A 22,727-nucleotide genomic window follows, 5' to 3' on the forward strand; every position below is an offset into this window, starting at 1 on the left:
TTCATTTATTTATTTGTGCTGGCTTAGGTCAATTATCTGTGGCGGCCATCTTGAATTAGGTTGACCCCAAAAGCTAAAGGGTTTTTTTTATTGACCATTGAAGAATTATTTTTTTGAGAGTTTAACGAAAATCTATCCAGAAGTTCAAAATTTGATGATAAAGTTTATACTAATGGTTAATGGCAACATTTTAAAAAGGGTTTTTACAATCAGTTAATGTTCAGAGTAAGTGTTGGGAATGACTCTTCCCTTCTTTCACAGCAAATTTTAGCTAACCATCTGTAAGATTGTTTGAGGGAAATGCATTTTTTATGTTTTGGAAGTTTGATAATTTGTATTGGCTGACTCCCAAACTCAGTAGATGTAGATGTGCTCCTAAAAACTGTTTTCTGAAAGTTTTAGCATTTCCCATACCGTTATCCACCATTACTAATGCAACGCTTTACCATTTCCTGTCTGACAAGCCCCCTGCCAAGGCCATTAATGTAAGGCACTAAGTTTCAATCAATTCCAACCAGTGGATCATAAGATATTTTGCTAATATTACAGCCTATTGAGCACACAACCAGAAACAGGCAAAGACAACATTGCCCCCTTTGGTGACAGCTGATAGAAAACCAACATGAAAGTATGTTGTGTTGTGGATTTTTGAAATATTTCCCATTAACCAACGAGGTTATAGCTCTAACGAGACGAATAAGCAGATTCCTTTCTGGCTGTGTCACAGACGACGGCTGAAAATTAAACTTGACAAGTTTATTAAATTTTGTTTAGTGCAGAATGATTTGGAATTCACTGCCTTGCTATTTCTTCCTGTTTACGGCGCGCACAGTAAAGCTGCACCGCCGTATATTTCAGAAATAATGACGGCAATTCATCTTCAACTCAGCACTTTCAGCTTAAATACAGATCAGCAAAACAGTGGGAGGTGCAGCGAGTCGGTAAACGCACCTCTTCTTCCCTTTTTTTTTTCCTTAAAATTTGTAATTTGCAGCCAAACGCGATTAAGATGCACGCTCACACTCGCCGGATCCGCACAGAGGAAACCGGCTAAATTCTGTGTCTGAGAATGCTGGTTTCACGTGTCTGCAGGGATAAGTCTGTGATCCCAACTTTGAATCTGGCCTCTGCATACTGATGACTTCAAAGCATTGATAATTCATCAAGGAACAGGAGAGGCAGTGGAAAAGAGACTGAGAGAAAAAAGTTTGACTTGTCTCCATCTCATTCCTCCTTCTACACACATGCGTATACACACACACACACACACACATACACACGCGCGCGCACCGGGACATTAAATATGCTGAGCTTGGTTTGGCCTGGGGCCATTTCTCTTATATATCCATAAAACACTACATTATTTTCCTGCAGCTTGAAGCTTATGACTGATGTGCATGTCACCTGTTTGGCCTGCATTGTCAACCCTTCAAGAAATACTATCTGAATACTAAAGCTCAGAGTGCCGTTTGAAAAAGGGACGACAGTCGTTTTCACATCCAAACAGATATTTGCATATTTATCTGTTGTCACATCAAACGTGGTCAGACTCGGGGCTTCGGAACGCACATCGTTTGAAGAGGAGATCAACAATTCAGATAAACATTTTTTTATTCTTTCCCCTAGAAGAGCTCTGAATTCAAGAAGTTGTTCGAGATGGATTTATATAAAGTAATGGCGATTTTTTTAAAAAAAAGAATGTTCTAATCTCCCTTTTCACCAGATATCTGTTATGTCAAGGATTAGCTGAGGGAACACCCTGTTAGTTCATGACTTGTAGGAGGCGAGCGTGTGAGAACTTATCTCTGTCAGCAGACCTTCTCGCAGCAGCACATGTCAGGTCTGGAGAAGCAGCTGCCTCATTATTGGCTTGATCCCGCGGTGCTCTGGCTGCGTGACTGAACGCTGTGACTCTCACCATCCCCTCTGCTCTCTCGCACACACAGCCAGCCTTTCTGAACCCCCAGCAGCTAACAAGCAGCTTTAACTGATCGCTCTGGTCATAGGGGATTGATGGATGGATAAAGCAGGGGAAGATGGATAGAAAGTTGCATTGGGAGGCTGGAGGATGGCTTACTCTCCCACCATCAAACCCATCCAGATGAAATTTTCCGGTCAGTTTGATTAGATGTCTATAAAGCAATAAATTAAAGGAGCAGCAGAGAAAATCCATCAGGCCACATCTGCTGAGGCTGCGGCAGGACTCCCATTTAAAAAAAAAGTGATGTCATACAAGAGGCTTGGAGAGCAACAGTGGCAGTGAATGGTTCCGGTTGAGTTAACCCCTAGGCCCCGTCAGTGGAATTAATATTTCACTTGCTAATTATTCCAATCTAAAATTGAGAGCCATGACCTCCCTCGCTCCCTCTTTGCTGCCAAGATGAATATTCACGTACCTCCTATAACGACTCACGAGCAAGGTTGATTGCTAGAAAAAAAATTATTAGATGGGGCAATTCATCCCGAGACAAGGATGTCAATGTAACAGCCTTCGTAATTAAAAAAAAAAAATATGCACAGGACGTTCTACAACATGTGTAATGTCAGTGCAATTAGAATAATCCAGTCTTTGAAGATTTTCCAAATCATAGAGACAACCATTGTTACAGTCAAATAAATTAGACATGGTAAAAGCCTATCATAGACAAGAAAGCGGCAGTTAAAATGATTGTTGGCACTTGTGGTCTGATCATGATGCACGGGTAAAGCAGAAGCCCACACAGCTTATTAATTCTGAATTAAGCTGTCTCCCATTCAGTCGACTATCTGCAGTTTCCTTATGGGTGATGACGTGGGAAAGACAAATGTTGACTTTAAAATAATGCGGCAAGAGTGTTGATACAAGCAGAGAAAATGTGTCAACTTCTGTCTTTGATGTTGGCTTATTGTTTTTCTTTCTTTCTTTCTTTCTTTTTTTTGGCCTTTGCAGCCAAGTTCTGTGGAGATCCCGGTGTGCCCGCCAGAGGACGGAGAGAAGGACGTAGTTTCATCTTTAAGTCAGAAGTCATTTTTACCTGCAGCGCCCCCTACATGCTGGTGGGATCAGGAACACGCATGTGTCAGGACGATGGCACTTGGAGTGGGTCTCAACCTCGATGCATAGGTATTCAGTGTTATTGTGCATCCATTTCACAAATAACTCTTTTTTATATATGTTTATTATTGTTTGAAGTATATTGAATATTATTAAGCTAAATTGGAGCCACGACGTTTGTTCAAAAACATTTATTAACTGGAAAAAAAAGAAAAAGAAAGATTGGAAACTGAAAAAAAATAATTACTTGAAGCTAGAAATAATTTTGAAACAAAACAAAATTAATCTGAAAACAAGTTCAAAACTAGTTTTTTTTTTTTCAGATTCTTTTTCAGTGAAAACTGCACAACACCCATCTGATGCTCTGCATGCAGGCTAAAACATGGCCAGAAGTTTGAAACTGACATAAAAAAACTGAAACTGAAAAAAATAAATAAAAAAATAAAATATAAGCAAGTAGTCAAGACAAGTAGTTTTGACCTTTTTTAGTTTCATCTATCTTTATTTTTTTAAGTTTTAAAATAATTTTCCAGTTTCAAATCTTTTTTTCAGCTTCTAATTATTTCTTTCAGTTTCATTTTTTTTTACAAATTGTATGGCCCCAAATAGTTTCATAGATGTAAGCGAAGCACTTTCAATTTCCTTTTTTTTGCTTACAGCCTTTAACTCACAAGATTTAATATTTATGTCACAAGACTGCTTCAGTTAAAATATGCTTTAGCTCAATCAGCTGTTATCAGCAATGAGACACTGAGCAGCTGTGACACTTTGACCACTGGCAGGGAAAGTGATATCACTGAGTCTGAGGCATTCCCCTGAACTTCAAACTCTCAAGATACTGATCTGATGGGATCTGATGCAACCTGTGGAAAGCCAATCAAACCTCTTGTTCATTCAAGATATCCCAGCAGAACCTCTGGGTTTTTTTTTCTATCATGACTAAAGTCAGAACTGTCTCAGCAGTATGTAATAACGTTGTGGCAGATGCTTGCATGCTTGCATCTATGTTCATATTTATGGCACAGTTTTGATGTTTTACCAGCTTGAGTCATTTGTTGGAAAATATGTTCAAAATCCAAAGTGCAAGGATTCTGCTCCAGTATCTGCTGCTACATGGTACTCATGAAAGAAAAGGCCTTATGAATCTGAGTGATTTTCCTTTTTTAATGTTCTTATTTTTACTCTCCTGCAATCCCTTAATTGCTACAATGGTTTCTTGTTCCAGAGCCCACGAGAACCACATGTGAGAATCCAGGAACACCCGAGCACGGATTCATGAATTACTCCACAGGCTTTAAGGTACAACAAGCAAGAGATTAATTCTAGCGGAGCCATCTTTAGACACTTTTAGTTTTCAGATGAATTCATGCAAAATATGTGTTTTAATTCGTATCAGAAAACTCCCAGTCACCGTCGGTGATGCTTTAATCTGAACCCATCGTGAGTTGGCCGCGTCTCTGCTGCTTGAGTTTGAGCCATCTCAGGGCTGCGGTGTTGGCAGTTCAATTTGTCGACCCACCCACATGTCAAAGCATCTTTCGGCGGGACACTGAACTCCCACTTGTTCCCGGTGGCAGGCCAGCAGCTTGCTTCACGACTCTGCCAATGCTGGTGTGTGGCTATGTGCATGAGAAACACTGACCACTAAGGTTGATTTTTCCACATGTCGGCTGAGCCAAATCAGATAAGACTCTTAAAGATTTCGTCTGCATTTTATAGTAAGGGGCCACGTTTTGTTTTGAAATATCCATAATAATAAAGTGCAAATCTCAGGAACACTCATAAGCTTTTTAAAGATGTGTGTGCTCTGTCCGTAAGCTGTAACATAGACATATAACAATGTGTACTCAGCAGACATATCGCAATTTTTAAAAATGAATTTAATTTTTTAAAGGCTGGATGAGCATGAAAGTTTGGCTGGGTTTACTGTATGTAACTGTCTTCAAATGCAATTTCATCACAGCATTCATCAAAATCTCCAGTGGGATTGACTCATTAGTTTGTTAACCAACCAACACAGAGCGCACTGAAGGAGAAGTACTTTTGTCATTGAAGTGGATTTAAAACTCACAACCTGGAGAGAAATATTTTTAAAAAGCACCAGCCAGCTGTAAAATCAATCACAAGTTGTATGTGATGTGGTTTATTAAAACATTATTAATTGTTTGCATGCTGAACAAAGTCTCTTTGGTTTTCCATGTCTACTTTTGGGGGAGATGGCACTATTTATGCTGAACTGAAACATTTTTCTGAAAAGATTGGAAGTATTATGTGAAAAGCATGTGAGTAGTGGTCAGGATGGATCAGGACAAACTTTGAGGAACTGGGATTGAAAATGATTCATTTACTGAGACTGTTAGCTGCTAAAAATCACCATAAAGCCTGTGATAACTTCAGAGTCAGACAGGAATCTTTCTGCTTTGAAGTGGAGTAAACTTTTTTTTCTATTACCATGGACAGTCATGATCCAGAGCATTAGCAATATTGATTGAAAACTAGCTGGATTTATATGATTTTAATGAGGAAGCATCATTGCTGGTGAGTTTGAGCAACTGTTTGTGTGAACCGTCCATGGCTTTATACCCATGGTAACACATGGTGACATGACAGTACAGTGTCCCAGAACCAAACTTGGATTGTTATTGAGTTATGATCGAGGTGAGGGAAAATGTCAAAGTTTATGTGATCACAATCTGTGTTTTCTGTTAGATTAATATTCTCGTTTTCAAGTAGGAAGGATTTTTTGTGAGTATTTCTGTATCATCGGTGTTCTCTGTGCTCTTCTGTTTCTGCTCCTGCACCGCCCACTCCCACATGATCCGGGTCGTCCCCTCACAGGTGTTGGTTGTCATAGTTCGTTAAGTTTGTCTTCATATTCGCTGTTGGTTTGTTTCTTCCTCAATTGGGCATTGCACACTGAATGTGTCAGTCATTTGTTCTGTGCTCGTTTCCAATCCCCAGGAGTTCTATTTGTGAAGCCTGCTGCCTCCACATCATTTTGTTTTGTTAATGAAAGTTAGTGTTGTTTAATAACCTGAGTACAGAGGGGGTCTGTCAGGACATTGGTTCAAATACAGCGGGTAAAATAAGTATTGAACACGTCACCATTTTTCTCAGTAAATATATTACTAGAGGTGCTTATGACACAAAATTTTCACCAGATGTTGGTAACAACCCAAGTGATCCATACATACAAAGAAATCAAACCATAAATGTCCAGAAATTAAGTTATTTGTAATAATGTGGAATAACACAGGGAAAAAGTGTTGAACACACTTAATGAAATTTATCTAATACTTTGTACAAAAGCCTTTGTTGTCAATGACAGCTTCAAGACGCCTCCTGTATGGAGAAACTAGTGGCATGCATTGCTCAGGTGTGATTTTGGCCCATTCTTCCACAAACAGTCTTCAAATCTTGAAGGTTTCGTGGACCTCTTCTATGAACTCTGATCTTTAGTTCTTTCCATAGATTTTCTGTTGGATTCAGGTCAGGTGATTGGCTGGGCCATTCCAGCAGCTTTAGTTTCTTTCTCTGAAACCAACTGAGAGTTTCCTTGGCTTTGTGTTTGGGCTCATTGTCTTGCTGAAATGTCCAGCCACGTTTCATCTTCATCATCCTGGTAGATGGAAGCAGATTTTTATCAAGAATGTCTCTGTGCATTTTTCCACTCATCCTTCCTTCAATTATTTGAAGTTTGCCAGTTTGATGACAAGTTTGGTCAGTTTATGGTGAAATGATGTTCTTTCCACTTCTGAATTATGGCCCCAACAGTGCTCACTGGAACCTTCAGAAGTTTAGACATTCTTCTGTAACCGATGCCATCATTATGCTTTGCAACAATAAGGTTGTGAAGGTCTTGAGAGAGCTCTTTACTTTTACCCATCATCAGATGGTTCTTGTGTGATACCTGGCCATCATTTGGGACTGAACCAGCTGATATTAACTTGCACTGACAAGGGGCAGGCTTGCTTTCTAATTACTGAGAGAGTTCAGCTGGTGTCTTGGCTTTCCATGCCTTTTTACACCTCCCTTTCTTCATGTGTTCAATACTTTTCCCTGTGCCATTCCACATTATTACAAATAACTTCATTTCTGGACATTTATGGTTTGATTTCTTTGTATGTATGGATCACTTGGGTTGTTACCGACATCTGGTGAAAATTTCATGTCATTAGCACCTCTAGTAATATATTTACTGAGAAAAATGGTGGCGTGTTCAATACTTATTTTACCCGCTGTAACTACCAAACCATGATAATTTCTTTCTTTGTTGTTTAAGTTTATTTCTTTTATTTTTTGTAATACGTAAAGAAAATTTATAATTCTGATAATACTGTGTGTATTCTATAGATTTTTGTTGGTTTAACAGAGGATGTTTTGTTATTGTTGATCAATGGCTACTACAGCAAAGGTTGCAGTATATGTATGGTTCGTTCTTTGTATTTTTTATTTTTTGTTTGTTTTGTTTTGTTTTTCGTTTAAAAAGTAAGAAAACAAATAATCAATATAGGAATGTCCTTAGGAATGGTTTGTTTTTAAGCAGTCTTCTTCCAGAAACTCTTTTTCTTTGACAACTTGCGCCACTTCCGGTATCCCTATATTAAAACAACAACCATAGATTTTATTTCGGATTTAGATAAACAAAGCAAAAATCAAACACAGAGGATTTTTTATTAGTCCGATTTCACATTTAGGTTTTGTAAACAGGAAAAAAATGACACACTGGTTTTCTTTTTGTGATTTCATTTTGTAACTTAAAAAAAAAGAATGAACCATTCACGGATTGGTTGCTTGATGAGTAACTTGTAAATTCAGGTCAGTTCTGTGTTGTAATAGTAGTAGTTACTGTCTTAAAGCAGAGAGATGCAGGAGGCTTTTTTTTTCTTCAGAAAACTAAAGTTTGGTCTCATTTTTCTCTGAGTGTTCCACAGCAGTTGGGTGTGTAGCTGTTTGTTTAATGTCACTGCTTCTATGATGCTGTCAAGGTCATTTTTTGATTATTCTGAGGTGGTTGTGTTGAGATGGTGGAACGCTGAATTCCTAATGTAGGGCTGAGAACTCGAGACATGTAACGAGCCCAGCTGTCAGCTCACTCCATCATAGCCCTGCTCTCCTCAGTTTCTGATGCAAACACACACACACACGCATTTTTGTGTGTTTTTTTTGTTTGTGCTGGACAAGCTAGACGACAATAAAAAAGGGGTTAGGGTTAGAGGCCCGCTATTTTTTATAGATTGAAAACGCCACTAAAAGTCTCTAATATTAAGTGTTATTTTGAATACTTGCATTTTTTTTTTGCATTACTGAACATCTTTATCAGCATTTTCACACCATTAAATAAAAATTATCTGTCAGGGTTGTCTTCAAGGAGTCAACTGGAATAATCTTCTGAAATAAAAACTAATTTGACAGTCTAACCCCATAGTTTTTGCAAAAAAAAAAAAAAAAAAAATCTCCCTCCACTTCTAATGTCTGTGCATGAGCTGAGAAGACAAACATGAAAAATGGCCTTTAGAAGTACTCTCTATCTGCCTCCACACCCTGCCGATAATGGTTAAAAGAAGGAGAGAAGAAACCTTTAGCGTGCAGTATTCTCTCTGAGCTTTTTAGATTTGAAGCTGGGAGCCTATTGGCATTTGCATCAGAGTATTGATTCTTCTCACTTTGTGTGTTGTCTGTTTGTGGCCAGGTGGGCAGCAGAGTGGACTTCCAGTGCCAGCAGGGACACATACTGCAGGGTTCCACCACAAGGTTGTGTTTACCGGATCTTACCTGGACCGGTGTCCAGCCTGCCTGTACCCGTGAGTGCCTGTCCCTTTTGCTCTCTCTCCATCCTTAGATCACTCTCACTCTCTGTGTTTTTCAGTAACCCCTCAGGCTTTTCGTCACTGTTTATCTGAGGCGGCTGGCCAGATGCTCTCTTTATGCTTGTCCTTACCTCCACACCGACTGCCCTCACTGTGCCTCTGTCAACGCCAAGCTCTCCATTCACTCAATCCAACCATAACCTCTGAACTTCCAGTAGATTGCTTCTTGTGTCTCAATCAACCTGTTATCATTCTGCGAGTAAAGTGGTGATCGTGATTACTGTCATTCTGTTTGAACTGCGTGAACTGTGGACCAACATCAAACCAGAGCCGTGCAGTTTATCCCAATCGCTCTGCTGGGATAAGTGCTTCTCAGAGATGTGATGTAATTTAGTATTTTTGCTGGAATCCCTTTCAGCTTTAGTATTTTTTTTGCAACTATTACCATCTCAAATGTTACCGCAGATTGCTTCTTACTAAGCACTTACAGTGTAAACTACAGATGTGAGTGATAAAAAAGAGGATTCAGATTAAATTTTTTATTCCTGATTTCATAAATACAGAAATATGTGCCACCTAGTACTGGATGCGTTTATGCTGAGGAAGCAGAAACATTGTGATACCTGCCCTTCATTTCCATTCTGATCTCTTCCCGAGCCTGACTTTGTTGTGTATGTGTGTGAATACTATGTGTGTGTAAGAGTGCTTTAAATGGAAAAAAATAAGAAGTTTCATGAGGACTGCGAAACCTTTGAATAACTCCAGCTGATTTGCTTCTGCCTAACTGCACCGTTAAGCCCTGTACAACATCCCTATGCTGAATTAAAATTGTTAACCAGAGGTGTCAAGCAGTAAGTTGTCCAGGTCATGAGACATGTTGATTTGTGATTTTATCAATATAGATGTTGCAGTGGGATATGAAACTATGTTAAACTAAATGATTTTTCTCATTTTTTACTGTCCTTTACTTAAAGATTTTACATTTAGATATCTGCCAAGTATGCTCCCTGATCAAAAGTTAGGCATTCAGACAGAATTGTACAATTTACACATACTTCTGATATACATGCACACCAGAAATACTGTTTTTATTCAAGTGTACTATGTAAAATTAAATCCATAAAATCATCCATAAAGCAAGAAAAAATTACTTTAAGATTCTTCAAATACTTGATTTGACTCAATTTTTTCTTATTTGAAGAATCTTACCAAGTAAATTTTTCTTACTCCACTGGCAGAAATTTTTGACTCAATTTGAGTCAAATTTTTAGGCTAAAAAGACAAATAATCTTACACATTCTGAAAACAAGACTATTATTCTTACACAATCAGTTCTTGTTTAGTAAATCAGTCTAAAAACAAGATCAAAAAAACAGTTTTGGCTGGATATAAGATTTTGACCCCCAGGTGCTGACAATTAGGTTATTCAAGATTTAATGTCAAGAAGCATTGTTACATAATACAATCCATCAAACATAAAATGTCTTTACCTTTTGTGCTAAGTTCAGGTCTAATTTAAATACTCTACAAGATTTATTTTACCATCTATCAGCAGAGTAAAGAGGACAAACTGACTTTTTATTGCTTCACTTGGCAGTAATTTTTAAACTATTGACCCTGTCATCTTACTTGGTATGAAATGATTCAGTATGTTGTACAGCCTCTGACTGCTTAATGACATTTAATGCAGCTCTGTAATGAGTGTTTAAAAATAAATCAGGCAGGGCAAGTTTAAGTTTGCCTATTTAGGGTTAAAGCTACAGTAGGTAACATTTTTAAAAAAAAAATAAATGTTTGTTTGAACTTTTCTGATGATCACATTTATACTGAAGGCCAATGCAACTCAAATCTAATGGTTTTTTTTCTTTTTTGCCCCATGCAACCTACAGTATATCAATTTTTTTTCATGACAGTCTGAACGTGACAAATCTGATTTTTTTTTTTTCAAACACGACCCAGGTCGGGATACATATTAGATGTTTTTCAAAGCGACTGCAGTCTGAAATCTCGTGTTGCATTACATCCAACTTTTTCATCTGTGAGTTGGGGGTGAGCAATATGATAAAGACTCCAACCTGAAGTCATATTGTGTAAATCTTGTAACTTCACACATCTTCAGCTACAGAAGTCCAATTTTTCATCTTTATTCTTTTCATTTTCTACGTCCTTGATGACTGATAACCATAGAAACATATGATAATGTCCAACGTTGGTCCCGGACCATATATATTCTAAAGCTACTCGAATGATACTTTCAGATGATTATTTAATTAATGCTCAGTATACCATTAAACCAATAAACGGCCCACGCCACCATGTTGTTGAGCAACAACTTCAGAATTGACACGATAACAAGTCACATCCATGTTTAGCTAACCCTGTAAACAGCATGCTGAATGTGATGGCAGGTCTTTTTCTGTGTATGTTGGTCACATCAGTGCCATGTAGAGTTCACAGTGGAGTTAGATGGAGGTCACATTTATTATATAATTTGAGTGTTCATGGCAAAAAATATTAATGCTCAAAAAACAATTGAGCGTTAAGACCTGTAGTGTGAACACAACCTATGTCCAGATGGGTATGAGATGTAATTTGTGGGGGGGAAAAAAGCTCCTCTGGCTCCTTCCAGTAGGTCTACAGCCATTTGCAGAAATACACTGCTCCCAGTCAGAAACAGCCAATAAGAGAGGCTTGTCTTAGCAGGGTTAAAGCACGTACCGTCAATCAAGATTGCCAGAGTGCTGTACGTGCTGAGGGTGGAGAAACAAGCTAACGTTACTGGTACTTTCAGGGAGTTTTAAATGTACCATGGCTGTTTATCTGCCGTCATCGGGCTCCCTGAGCTGAGCTGTTCACAAGCCTGGGTGACATTCGTGACAGACTCCTCTGTAGGGAGCTGTGGAGGCAGGGCTTTAGAGCAACGTGAGGGGTACCACTTACTGCACCTTTAAAGTCTTTCAAACTCTGAAAACTGTCACGTGTTTGTTTCAGTACAAGCAAAGAGCTGAGATCGTCTGACTAGAGACGCTTTAGCACCTGTTGAAGATGATCTCCATGCAGAGACAGCAAATGACTGTAAAGATTAAACTAACACAAACTGTGTGCACGACTGCTAAGCTCTATTACTGGTTAAAGTGGCACAGTCCTGAGAGAGAGAGACTTCGCCTGGAGACCTTTTTATGAAAAATACTATAACACAGGAATAAAATGGAAGATAAATTACTGAACAAGAATGGAAACTTTAGTGGCTTTGAAATGAAATGCTCTTAACATCACTTTGAAGTTGTTGAACACCAATTCTCTTTATTAACCTCTGAGGAAAGGATGTGCAAAATATTATACCTTTCATTATTATGGAAATAAAGTGAAGATCCAACTCATGTTGTCTTAAGGGCTCATTATGGGATTCTTTTACAGCCACATTGTCATAACGCTTGTGGCTAAAAAAGGTAACACAAGCTGAAGAAGAGATGCTGCTTCTCATTAAAATTCTTCATCTTCAGCTGTGTTTCCAGATACGTGTTAAAATGCAAAAATTAAACCTGATGTATTACTGAAATAAATAAGTGCTACACAAAATCACACTCAACATAAACTTAGTGAGCAGCTGAAAAAATATTTAATTACATAAAACCATTTAGAGTTCTCTAGATCAGTGTTTCCCAAAGTTGGGGTCGGGACCCAAAGTGGGGTCCCGAAACATCAAGGTGGGGTCCTGAAAAGATTTTCTGAATTAATMACATTTTTMRCTTAGTTGTTACAAKWGAGTGAGGTTAGTATATTTAAAATGGATAAATGTAGTATAAAAATATTGTTACTATGCCCTTGTTTTGTTGACCTGATACAAATGTTTATCATCCAAACATAGTTGGGGACACAAGTCTCTGTTACTGTTTTTTTGTGGGTCAAAAACTGAAAAGTTTGGGAACCACTGCACTTTGGTTCCCAAAGTTGGGCTTGGAATGGGTCATGAAGCACCTTGGATAATCTCCAGAAATCAATTTAAAAGGTAATAAAAAATTGCTGATGTAATCTTTTCTCTATAAATATTACAAAAACACAAAATAAGTAAAAATAAGTATTTATATTTGTGTACAAGCTGTTTAGATTGTCCAAAATCCTGTGTTTTTAGGGTTATTTAAGAAGTTCGTGTACTCAGACCAGTAATATTTGCGGTCACAAGTTCTTGCCATGGATATTTTGTGGGTCAGAAGACAAAAAGTTTGGGAAACACTGCTCTAGATTAAATTTCACTCTCAATTTATATATGCAATATGTAAAAAGACCCCCGACATTTTGAGTGCTTTTTTTTTTATTAATCTTGAGCTTTCAATCACACACTAATGAGCCACAAACTTTGAGATTAGAGGCATATTTTATACTTTAAGAAAAACCTTAAAAACAATGAAGCAGTCATTTCCAATTTAGTAAACAAAACGGATCAAAAAGACTTCACATCTCTAGATTCTGTTTGAGCTTGTGCAGATCTTTGGAGCTGCTTTCTGGTCCGAAACCAACCCATATATTGTTTTTCTTCTCCCTCTGTTTCCATCTTATTGTTGACACATGGGAATGGATTTGACAATCACAGATGCTCCAACCCAAAATTTTGTAAATAATTTTCGTATTTAAAGACTGTGACCAAGAAAAAAAAACTCTCTCATTGCATAAAGAAGTTCTCACATCACATCTCTGACAACTATGAGCTGCAGTTTTTATGTGTTAACATGACTTTTACCTGTGGAACACTGATGCATTGAATAGCAAAAACTGAAATGTTTTGCAGAGGTTGAAAACATTCCTTGTGCTATAAACATTTTCTGAAATGTTTTTTTTTCTTTTCACCAACTCATTATGTAAATCATCTTCTTATATCAGAATAATGGTTACAACTATTTCAAAGTTCCTCAGAAATTGAGACAAAAATGTTAACCTGCAGGTTTATATTCCAATGTAAGAAAAAAAAACAAAAAGAAAAAAATTGTATAGGTCTTCTGGACGGGTTCTTCTTTAATGAAACATTTCGTCTCTTCTCCAAGAGACTTCTTCAGTCTGAGAGTTTCAGGCAAAATTCAGGCTTTTAAGCCCTGCCTCCGTGTGACTGATACTCACATCACATGGCTATCGTTGACACCTAATTAACATTTATTGTTAACAGGGGTGGAATGATACTGGCAATGGCCGCCATTCTTCCAATGTAAGAATATCCAATGTAAGAATATGTGATTCTTCCAAATAAGTGCTTTCATTTTCCAATCCTAAGGTACAGTGGTTTACAAAAGTATTCATACCCCTTGAACTTTTCCATATTTTGTCACATTACAACCACAAACATAAATATATTTCACTGGAATTTAATGTGAAAGACCAACACAAAGTGGTATACAATTGTGAAGTGGAAGCAAAATTTTACATGAATCAAAACATTTTTTACAAATAAAAAACTGAAAAGTGCGATGTGCAAAATTATTCAGCCCCCCTGAGTGAATACTTTGTGGAGCCACCTTTTGCTGCAATTACAGCTGCAAGTCTTTTAGGGTATGTCTCCACCAGCTTTGCACATCTAGTGACTGCAATTCTTGCCCATTCCTCCTTGCAAAACAGCTCAAGCTCAGTCAGATTGGATGGAGAGCGTTTGTGAACAGCAGTTTTGAGATCTTGCCACAAATTCTCAATTGGGTTTAGGTCTGGACTTTGACTGGGCCATTCTAACACATGAATATTCTTTTTTTTAAACCACTCCATTGTAGCTTTGGCTTTATGTTTAGGGTCGTTGTCCTGCTGGAAGGTGAACCTCCGCCCCAGTCTCAAATCTTTTGCTGACTCCAACAGGTTTTCTTCCAAGATTGCCCTGTATTTGGCTCCATCCATCTTCCCATCAACTTTGACCAACTTCCCGGTCCCTGCTGAAGAGAAGCACCCCCAGAGCATGATGCTGCCACCACCATATTTGACAGTGGGGATGGTGTTTTCAGAGTGATGTGCAGTGTTCTTTCTCCGCCACACATAGCGTTTTGCATTGTGGCCAAAAAGTTCAATTTTGGTCTCGTCTGACCAAAGCACCTTCTTCCACATGTTTGCTGTGTCCTCAACATGGCTTCTGGCAAACTGCAAACGGGACTTCTTATGGTTTTCTTTTAACAATGGCTTTCTCCTTGCCACTCTTCCATAAAGACCACATTTGTGTAGTGCACGACTAATTGTTGTCCTGTGGACAGTTTCCCCCACCTGAGCTGTGGCTCTCTGCATTTCATCCAGAGTCACCATGGGCCTCTTGGCTGCCTCTCTGATCAGTGATCTCCTTGTTCGGCCTGTAAGTTTAGGTGGACGGCCTTGTCTTGGCAGGTTTACTGTGGTGCCATACTCTTTCCATTTCCGGATGATGGATTGAACAGTGCTCCGTGAGATGTTCAAAGCTTGGGAAATCTTTTTATAACCTAAGCCTGCTTTAAACTTCTCCAAAACCATATTCCTAACCTGTCTGGTGTGTTCTTTGGACTTCATGATGCTGTTTGCTCCCCAATATTCTCTTAACCAACATCTGAGGCCGTCACGGAGCAGCTGTATTTGTACTGAGATTAGATTACACACAGGTGGACCCTTTTGAGTCATTAGCAGTCATCAGGCAACTTCTGAATGCAATTGGTTGCACTCAGGGAAAAGGGGGCTGAATACTTTTGCACGTCGCACTTTTCAGTTTTTTATTTGTAAAAAATGTTTTGATTCATGTAAAATTTTGCTTCCACTTCACAATTGTACACCACTTTGTGTTGGTCTTTCACATTAAATTCCAGTGAAATATATTTATGTTTGTGGTTGTAATGTGACAAAATATGGAAAAGTTCAAGGGGTATGAATACTTTTGCAAACCACTGTATCTATTGCAATCTGTGACAGAAGAATGATGAACATCTGAGTGAATAAACTTCAAATACAAAAGAGTAGTGTTTCAATGTCAGCCTTTTCAATTAAAGAGTGAACACAGGATAGCCAAATTTAAAAATTGGCCCAACATTTTTAAAACAATTAAAAAATAAATGAATCAGAGCTAACGTCTCAGCCCTAAATGATGAACTTTCAGGTAGACGTGGCCTCCTTGCAGATTATATATATATATATATATATATATATATATATATAGTATATATTGGGGTTATTTTGTCTCCACAGTAGGCTTCCTGTGTCGCCCTGTTCTTGTCATTATAGCTGTGCAGCTGCTTCTGGTGAGAGTGGCCTCGGCACTAAATCTTTTCTATTTATAGGCATTCTAACTGTGAACTGATGAATATCTGAACTCGACAAGATTAGTTGCAATGTTTTCCTATTTTCTGTAGATTATTTCTGCAAAGTTCATTCTTAGTGACAGGCTCACAGGAGCCAAGTTTTTTTTTTCTTGAAACATAAAATTAGAGGGGATTTTTTTTAGTTTGTTTGTTTCACACAGTTGCTTTACATTACAGTTTACTTTCAACCTTGCCTCAGTAAAAAGGCTCCAGATTCAGAATCCTGGTAGTGTATGTTGTTGCAATCAGACATTTAATGAATTATAAATGTATAAGAAAAAGATAAAGGCAGTTTTTTTTTCTTTCAACATTGTAATATTTGCTGCAGCTTAACTTCCTTTTACATTAGTCTATGCTACTAAACGTCAACAAATTCTACCCCCCCTCCCCTTTTTGTTTTGTAACTACAATTACAAAGCTGCACCTCCACCGTAGGCTCAGTGGGATAGTTTCAGTCTCTACCAAGCATTGGTGTTTTAATACCAATAATACTGATTGTTTGGTTAAACTTTCATATTAAACAATCACTACAAGCGCAACAAAAAGACCGTGACTGTTCCTTAAACCATTTTGTTGCCATATTACAGATACATTTATATTTATAATTATAAATTCACATGTGTGCTTTTCATGTTGTTCTCAATCTGCCATCAGCTACAGTATTACATCCCCTGTGACTGAGTATAAGTTGGAGATGCTGTACCAAAGTCTTTAGAATTTATTTATTTTTTAAATCTTAGAGCTCACAAAGGTAAAATGCAGCTCCATCAACCATTTCATCAGAGCCGCAACTTGTTCAATGGAGCTCAAAATTAAAGAAAAGCACTTTTTATGACATTAATATCTTATGGTGCTAGTTGTCAGTTTGTCCATTCATTAACAGTTTTTATCACTAAACGTCTCTTGCACCTTTTTAAAGATACTTGATAAAACTTGGTGAGAAGTATTACCATGAGAAGAGCATATTGTCGGCATTTTGTGTTGCACCATTTTGTTTCTTGTTCTTTTGTACCAGAGTTATGGCTCTTTGTATAGATATAATGAGAATTATTGTCAGCAATAAGATGATGTAATATCCAACTATGTAATTCATGCGATATGGCATGCATTACAACTGTTTTTAAAGCTTTTTTCCTCTCTTAAAACTAAAGGAAAATTGCATTTAAATAATAACAACACGTTTACCTAATGATTTATTTATTACATGGTGAAAACTTTTTAATATAAACTAATGCTGAAACCTAAGTAGGTTTAAGAAAAATGTGTTTCTGTTGCCTCAGGTGAATATTGTGCCACCTTACGGTGTTCTAGTATTAAGAAATTATGGAAAACAAAGTTTATTTTGTGTTTTTACCTGTTTCCAAACAAAAACACGTCCATATTTTGAACTAAGCAAGACCTATGCTTTTCTTTGCTAAGTAAGGTCCTGAGCTAAGACTAAAGGGTTTCAAATAAGAACTAAATTATCTGAATCATATATGTTTTTAACCAAAGGGTAACTGTTGTCATGTGTCAGTTTATATGTTCGAAATGCTAAACATGCTAAAGATACCGTAAAGAGAAAGCCCTGAATGTGTTTCCCAACAAATCAAAAACAAAAAGTGAACATTATACCCCATAATCTAAGACCATTTATTTAATTAAATCACAGCAGCCTTCTTGAAAGCTTTGGCATTACTTCTTTGAGTATGCCTCAAATATATTTTAGTGCTACTTTAACCTCCAACAGAAGTCAAACCCAGCAAGATGAACTGCCTTCAGTCACTTCCTTTATCATAAAGTTTAGAAATGTTTCATCCTGGCATTCCTTCCACATTTTATTGGCACTAATGTCATTAAGAAACCATGAAGGGCCGATTTGGTGCTGTGCAGCTGTCTCCAATTTGACAGCTGGCAAAACATTCTTTCACTTGCGAGCTTCAAAATTATTTTGCCATTTTCACATTATTGTTGATGGCGCAGAGCCCGAATGTTCAACCCTGCGGTGTTCCTGGTGTTTGGGTAATTTCCATACATTTTTTGTTTTTCAGAGAGAGTTGTTCTAAAACATTAAACTACCCTCAATCCACTCCTGAGGAAATGGAGATGCCTAAAACGGTCTATCAGATGTCTGTTGTTTCAAAACACAGAAGCATTAGCTTTGCTGCCTCGTTTCAGATTCAGATAAAGATTGCACTTTTGAGTGCCATCCCGAATAATTACATCATTACCTTTCTGTTTGTTGCTTTATTTAATAAAATATTTTAGTCAATTATACAGCCAAAAAAATGTAAAGTCAACCACATCTGGATATACTTTTTCATTTGAAATTAAGTTTAGAGCCTTCTCCTTTTTGTATTTGTCAGTTTAGACAAATCTCTAGTTATAACTCATAATGTCAAAGTGGAAGAAAATGTTTTAAAAACTGCAAATTCATTAATAGAAAGCCTGATGTTTGAGATTTACAAAAATAATCAAACTTTGTTCAGTGCATGCAGTTGCAGCTTTAAATCTCCTAAGCATGTTTTTGCTAGCTTTGGGCACCTTTATTTGGACATTTCGTCTCTCTTTTCCTGAGGATCCTGTCAAGTTTTATCAAATTATCTGTAGAGAAACTTTGAACTGCCGTCCTCAGGCTATAGTACAGATCTGTGGGGTTGTACTCCCAGTTTTTAGTTTGCTGGAGTTATTTTAAGACATGAAGAAACCTCTTCTGAAGACACTCTAATGTTGGATGTGTGCTTTGGGTCATTGTCCTGCTGATAGGTGAAGAGGTACATCACTCTTATGTTGAGTGTGCTGTAGTCTTACTTTCCATCAGCTCTGACCAGTCTTCATCCCCCCTGCTGCTCAGATCCGACCCCTTTCACCTTCCACCTCCACAGTCACAGTCGGGGTATTAGTCAAACAGTGCTGGTGTACATTGCCAATCATTCATGACATTAATTTTAGCAATTTAGATTGCTTCTTTGTTCTTTATTATTTTTTTGTGTGTTTCTTTGTTCTTGAAGCCGTTTTGCTTCTTATCCAAGAAGCTTTCTCAGGTCAAAAGTGTGCTTTTAAAATGAAAACTGATAAGTAATTCCTGGTGTTTCTTATGTTTTCCTCAAATACTGCAATGTTTGTCTCATTGAAGCCCTTTTCTTCAATTCTCTGTCTAATCATTTGACTAATTCCAACATTTTATCTCTTCTGTGTAGAGGACTTCTGAAAGTTTAAATACATTTTTTATGCTGCTTGATATATTTAAAGGGAAATTTATTTCAATACTTTTGCAATGAGAGCAGGTAATTAAAACATTTTGCAGGTGCATTGAACAATTTCACCTTTACCACCGTCCCTATAGAATCTTTCATGAAATGTTCTCTAACAGTAACTGCAAATGTTCATTTATTTCACTTTTACTTAACCAGAAATATCCCATTGAATTCACAAATCAGTTTTTTAAAGGAGGCCTGGTCCTGAAGGCATCCTAAACATGCATATTTGTTGAACCGTGGGAGGAACTCTGAGTACCTGTAGAAAACCCACAGAAACTTGAGGAGAACATGCAAAGTTCACACAGAAAGACCCCAGTCCTGATGTAAGGAAACACTTATCAATGAGTAAGGTTTCTTACACCTCCAATAACAAAAGTTATGAGGAAATTATTTATTAAGGGTTCTCTTATTTTAAATCAATATCTCGGCTGTGCAAAGTGAGTCGCACACACAATAAGTCAACCCAACGAGTTCAGTTTGATCCATCAAACGAATGTGATCGTTTATTTACATAAATCAAACAAATCATGAGTTAGCAACTTAACTGTGAGCAATCAGTTTTCCTATAACAAGTTTAGAATCAACTAGAAGCACTCTGAGAGTGCAAACCTCCGCCAAGACCAATTCCCCCCATCCTGTAAAAGTTAAAGTGCAAAAGCAGAGATGGAAACACATTTGCCGAATAAGTTCTGACGTAGTGAACATTTAAACAGGCAGTATGCACAGAATTTCTTCTCGGTGGAGTCCAATGTGAAAAAAAAGTCAGACTCGTCACCCGACGTTATTTATTGTCAAACTGGTGTCGTATTAAGCTCCTAAGTTTTCATCAGTCACATTTCACCATGTAAAACGTCTGTTTTATCCCCTTATATAAGTTTGTAATGGTTTGATAAAGTGCTTCCTGGCTCCCCCTGTCTCCAAACTTTGAGGCCCGGCAGCTCTCTGTTTACAAGCCTAGTAGTGAGAAACTGTTTTGATTGGTTGTTTTGGAAATGTGGTGTGTTTGAGGAAATGGGAAAAATAGGTTTCATGGTGCAGTCACGCACTTCCTGGTCACAAAACGTTCTGTAAATGTGCATATTATGGCAAAAATTATTCATCATTAAATCTGGTTTTAACATTATTTTTATTAAGTTTGAAGTCCATGCTGTCCAATCCAGCTCACTGTTTTTTACAGAAGCCCTGTGAAAGCATCACAGCTTTGCCGATCTCAGAGTGTTAAAAGAAAAAAATTCCTGTATCGGCATCGTGATCCGGAACATCACCAAAATTTAAAGGTGTGTTCCTTGGCCCAGTACGCACATGTGGTAAAAATATCATGACAATCAGTCCACAAGTTTTTGAGTAATATTGTCCACAGACAGAACAACAGACAGACAGAGACATACACGACCGAAAACAGTACCTCACCCTTGGCAGAGGTAATAACGATATAAGTACACGTCTGAACTTAATCAGTATCAACTCAACACTCAGAATAGAAACAGCAAATGTCAGTTCAGATGTTGAATAAACCAGAACATTTACCGGCACATTAAACAGATTCTGGCCAGGCTAGTAGTTTAAGAAAAGGAGGAAAATAAGATTAGTTTTCTATTTTTACTTTATCAAGTGAGTCAACCAGACAGGCACGTCTCCATCTCGACTTCTGCCAGATTCAGGTCCGCTAATAACACATTGGCCTTCACCTTTGATGACTTCTCAGGTCACTTCTGGAATCAGGAAAGGTTCACCTGGTCAGCAAGTGGACTCCGTCAGGGTTCGCTTGCTTTCACCGGTAAACTCAGTGCGTTACGTCCAGCGTCTCCTGGGTCTGCATCAATTCCGAAAATAAAATCACTTCCAAAGGACGGTAAAAATAATAATTACTAAGGAAGCCGTAGGGCCTCGTGTTTGGGACCAACAGATGTTATCGAGTCCCTGGCTGTAAAATCTACTCGTTGGCTCATGAGTTAGATTTTTCAGCCAAAAAGCTGTAATTCTCGTGAAGAGAAAACCTAAAAATCTTCCGAGTTGGAATCAGGAAGTGTGTCTGCCAAAGCTGTCTGGGTTCGTACAAGAAGAACAAGCTTTGGTTCCACCCACCGGCGATAAGTGTTAGAGCAGATAATCAGGAAAAGTTAGACTGCCAGGCGCCAGCCATATCTAACCAAGGTTATTGCTTCTGCATAGTTGAATAAACAACATATCATGATGACCTGCTTAGCTATTCTCTACTGAGAACTCTTTCAATGAAACCAACTGAAAACATTAATCACTGTTATTTTGAGCACAAACCTAGTTTCAACTTAAACATTTTATGATGATTACTTCAAACATGTAAACATTTCTGTTTCATAATCACACTCTAAACCATTCGTTAGTTTAGTTAAATGAAAGATTTTCTCAAGAAAAATCCACAATTATATTACTGTTTACAGTAAAATAAAAACAGTAATTTGCATCAAAGACAATAAAACTTTGTAATCACATTTTCTGTGTTTCTTTTTATAAACCTTTATAAATCTTAAAAGCGCAATGAGAGAAAAGAAGTTGTTCTGCTTCTGTCATGTAACTTGACAAGCATTATCTCTGATTAACAGATGCATAAACTTTCTCAGTTAAATGAAAAATGAATCACAAATAATGGAGAGTATTCTGTTCATTATTTGATTAAAAGGAAGAAAATGTCTTCTCCATGGCTGGAGTGGAGTGGAGGTTGACCTGTGGAGGTTGGAGTGACCCGTCCTAAATTAAGTTCAGAGTGGAACAGAGGTTTTTGTCTCTTTAAAGGCCCACCTGAGAACCTGCTTCAGAGACAAATTCTTGTTATTCCACTTGAGGTGACCCCTACACTGATCTGGGACTCTGTGAGGCATCAGTGCTAACTAGGGATGCACTGATACTAGTTCTCCTCAAACCGAGTACAAGTATGAGTACTTCAGTTTGGGTACTGACTAGTGATGCGAGTATTTTCTAAGAACTTAAACATTACACATTAATTATAAAAACACATTTTTTAATTAGAACATGGTACTAAATCAGATACATATCTGATATTTGTGAAAGTGAACCTCTGTCTCAACCAGTGGTTCTCATTCCTGGTCCTTGAGGATTATTCTGCATGTTTTAGTTGCTTTGCTGCTCTTCAGTGGAGTTTTAAGTTTTGCAGAAGCCTGTCAATCGCTCATTCATTTAAATCAAGTGTGCCAAAGCTGGGAAACATCTAAAACATGCAGAATATTGGTCCTTGAGGATCAGGAATGAGAACCACTGTTCTAAACGGTCATGTTGTATTTCTCAGACTTTTATGCCTATGAGGTTGGAGTATACAAAATGGATCCAAGTAATAATGATACTAACCGTGAGTCATGCAATTTCA

General features: G+C 37.7%; 1 protein-coding gene across 1 annotated transcript in view; it reads left to right on the forward strand.

Annotated features, from left to right (window-relative positions):
• Positions 1–22,727, forward strand: part of LOC106514228 (CUB and sushi domain-containing protein 3) — a gene marked incomplete in the record, with an annotated part of 356,940 nt that overhangs the window by 317,049 nt on the left and 17,164 nt on the right. The window contains 3 exon segments of the mRNA XM_014003387.1: positions 2,930–3,103; positions 4,260–4,333; positions 8,727–8,838. Of these exon segments, the coding sequence (XP_013858841.1) occupies positions 2,930–3,103; positions 4,260–4,333; positions 8,727–8,838 (360 nt within the window).

Source organism: Austrofundulus limnaeus, unplaced genomic scaffold, assembly GCF_001266775.1.
Source record: "Austrofundulus limnaeus strain Quisiro unplaced genomic scaffold, Austrofundulus_limnaeus-1.0 Scaffold18, whole genome shotgun sequence".
Taxonomy (NCBI): Eukaryota; Metazoa; Chordata; class Actinopteri; order Cyprinodontiformes; family Rivulidae; genus Austrofundulus; species Austrofundulus limnaeus.